Here is a 2,240-nt window from a genome sequence, read left to right as displayed (position 1 = left end):
TTTTTGATGGTCACTACTTTGTATGTCAAACTAGCAAAACCAGAACTTTGATCCTGCCTAAGAGAGCCTGTATTTCTACATTTGCATTGGTACACATTTGAAAGATCTGTTCCATGAGGAGAAACAAATGATAACAGACAGAAATACAGCCTTTAAAGCTAGGCAGTGTATTGAAGATACAGGACAGCTGGCTTCTATGCAATGACAGTGCCGTGTAACTTCTTTCCTAAAATTTCTGAATGTTACTTTTAATTATGAAGATTGAATACACTTCTACACTTTCATTATGAAGCAAACCACAATTGGTTTTTAGCTTCCCAGTAGTAAACAAAACTAATAATCATAACAACGCACCCAAGCGTAAGAGAGGTGCAGGAACTGTACGTGTGGCTTCCTTTGAAACAGAAACATAGGGGCAGCCTTGACGTACAGGACCCACGATCCATCTTGTTCGGTATTCTGTCTCTTAGAGCGGAGACAACCATGTCCTTCAGAGAGGGTTATGAAGAACTTCAGAAGAGACAGGTACCAAATCAGCTGTTCACGAAGAGCAGTCCTTCCAAGCCACTCACAAAGAGAGGCTTGCTCATGGTCTTTTAAAAACAAGTAAAGCTAAGACAAGGTGGCAGTGAGGTGCTTGTTACTATCAAATCGTTCTCAGTAAACCGCATCCGTTTTTCAGGCATGTACACTAGAATGTGAAGGGAAGCTGCCTTCTGCCAAAGCCTGGGAGACCTGCAAGGAGCTCCTGCAACTGGCAAAGCTGGATCTTTCTGAGGATGGCAACACTGCTCCAGGAGACAGGAAGGAGCTGGATGAGAACCATTTGCTTGCAAAGAAGTACGGAGGCTTCATGAAAAGATACGGGGGGTTCATGAAGAAAATGGATGAGCTCTATCGCGTAGAACCGGAGGATGAAGCTAACGGAGGAGAAATCCTGGCTAAGAGGTATGGAGGGTTTATGAAGAAAGACTCAGATGACGATGCGCTTGCTAATTCCTCTGATCTGCTGAAGGAGCTTCTGGGAACAGAGGATAACCCTGAAGCGGGGCGTTACCGAGAGATAAACGAAAATGATGGGGACGTCAGCAAAAGGTATGGAGGTTTCATGAGAAGCATAAAGCGCAGCCCCGAATTGGAAGATGAAGCCAAAGAGCTGCAAAAGAGATACGGTGGTTTCATGAGAAGAGTGGGCAGGCCAGAGTGGTGGCTGGATTACCAGAAACGATACGGTGGGTTTCTTAAGCGCTTCGCCGACTCCATTCTCCCTTCAGAAGAAGATGGGGAAACTTATTCCAAAGAGGTCCCAGAGATGGAAAAGAGATACGGTGGATTTATGAGATTTTAATACCTTTCCCTTTATCCCTTTTGTCCTAAATGAGAAAGACTGCCTTATTGGTCATAACTTATTGTAACGTGTTGCTTGTACTGTACAGTTTTTTACTGTCCTTGGTTAATGATGCAACCTGCGATTTGTTGTTTCAGGTTCTGTGTTCTTTCAAGTCAAATAACTAATTCCTGTTTTAGTCGAGTTTCAGTCTGTATTGTAGTTTCCATGCTAGAACTATTTTCATTACTGTATTCATTTTCTTTAAAGAGGAAGTACATCTACAGTAGAGTTGCTGAACTGTATATACAATAAATTCTTCATCCTAACTGCATACATTCTGAAATGTTATTTATTTTCTCTCAGTCTTTTAATCAAACATCAATTTTTCTTTAAGCAATCACAGCAATGCCAACCCCTTTTCTGTAATTACAGAACTTGTACTGCACACACAGCTGAAACACATTTTTGTCTTTAGTTTTCTTAGTTTCTCTGAATACTAGGATAATAAATGTGCTCTAAAGTGAATGTAATTGTATTTGCTCTAACTGCTCCCATTTTAACTAGTTAACAGGATAAATGTTTAAAGCCTAAATTTATATTTCATAGCGTTCAGCCAATTCACATGAAGTGCCAGGTTAACAGTTGGACTCGATCTTAAAGGTCTCCTCCAACTTAAAATGATTCTATAAGTGTGTTTGACTTAAAGCACCAAAAACATCTCTCCCTTGCACAACACAATGCTGCGTTTGATTAGTTACATCTCTTATATCCATCCAATACAGGATTGTAAAGTTGGCCTTAAAGTGTTAAACACTAACTCAAAAAGCAGTAAGTCAGTTTGTGTAAAATAAATCTAACCCAAAACTGCATAAAAAAAACCTTCAAAAGCCTAATTTTACAGAGCACCTGA

The 2,240-nt window shown here is 40.3% G+C and overlaps 1 protein-coding gene across 1 annotated transcript; it reads left to right on the top strand.

Moving 5' to 3' along the window:
• The first annotated feature begins 483 nt into the window (after positions 1 to 483).
• On the top strand, positions 484 to 1,661 carry PENK (proenkephalin). The gene is made up of 2 exons (XM_009705425.1): positions 484 to 525; positions 683 to 1,661. Exons 1-2 carry the CDS (start codon positions 484 to 486, stop codon positions 1,346 to 1,348), a joined length of 708 nt encoding a protein of 235 aa, XP_009703727.1. The 3' UTR covers positions 1,349 to 1,661.
• The last annotated feature ends 579 nt before the right edge of the window (positions 1,662 to 2,240 follow it).

This window comes from Cariama cristata, unplaced genomic scaffold (assembly GCF_000690535.1).
Source record: "Cariama cristata isolate BGI_N322 unplaced genomic scaffold, ASM69053v1 scaffold39378, whole genome shotgun sequence".
NCBI classification, from domain to species: Eukaryota; Metazoa; Chordata; class Aves; order Cariamiformes; family Cariamidae; genus Cariama; species Cariama cristata.
The sequence above is the reverse complement of the archived record's forward strand: the minus strand, read 5'-3'. Positions and strand labels throughout refer to the sequence as shown.

What these genes read in the sequence shown, in the direction of transcription:
- PENK (XM_009705425.1), top strand. Translation starts at nt 484, where the DNA reads ATGTCCTTCAGAGAGGGTTATGAAGAACTTCAGAAGAGACAG. An exon ending in AAGAACTTCAGAAGAGACAG is followed by an intron (nt 526 to 682) that starts GTACCAAATCAG and finishes TCCGTTTTTCAG; the next exon opens with GCATGTACACTAGAATGTGA.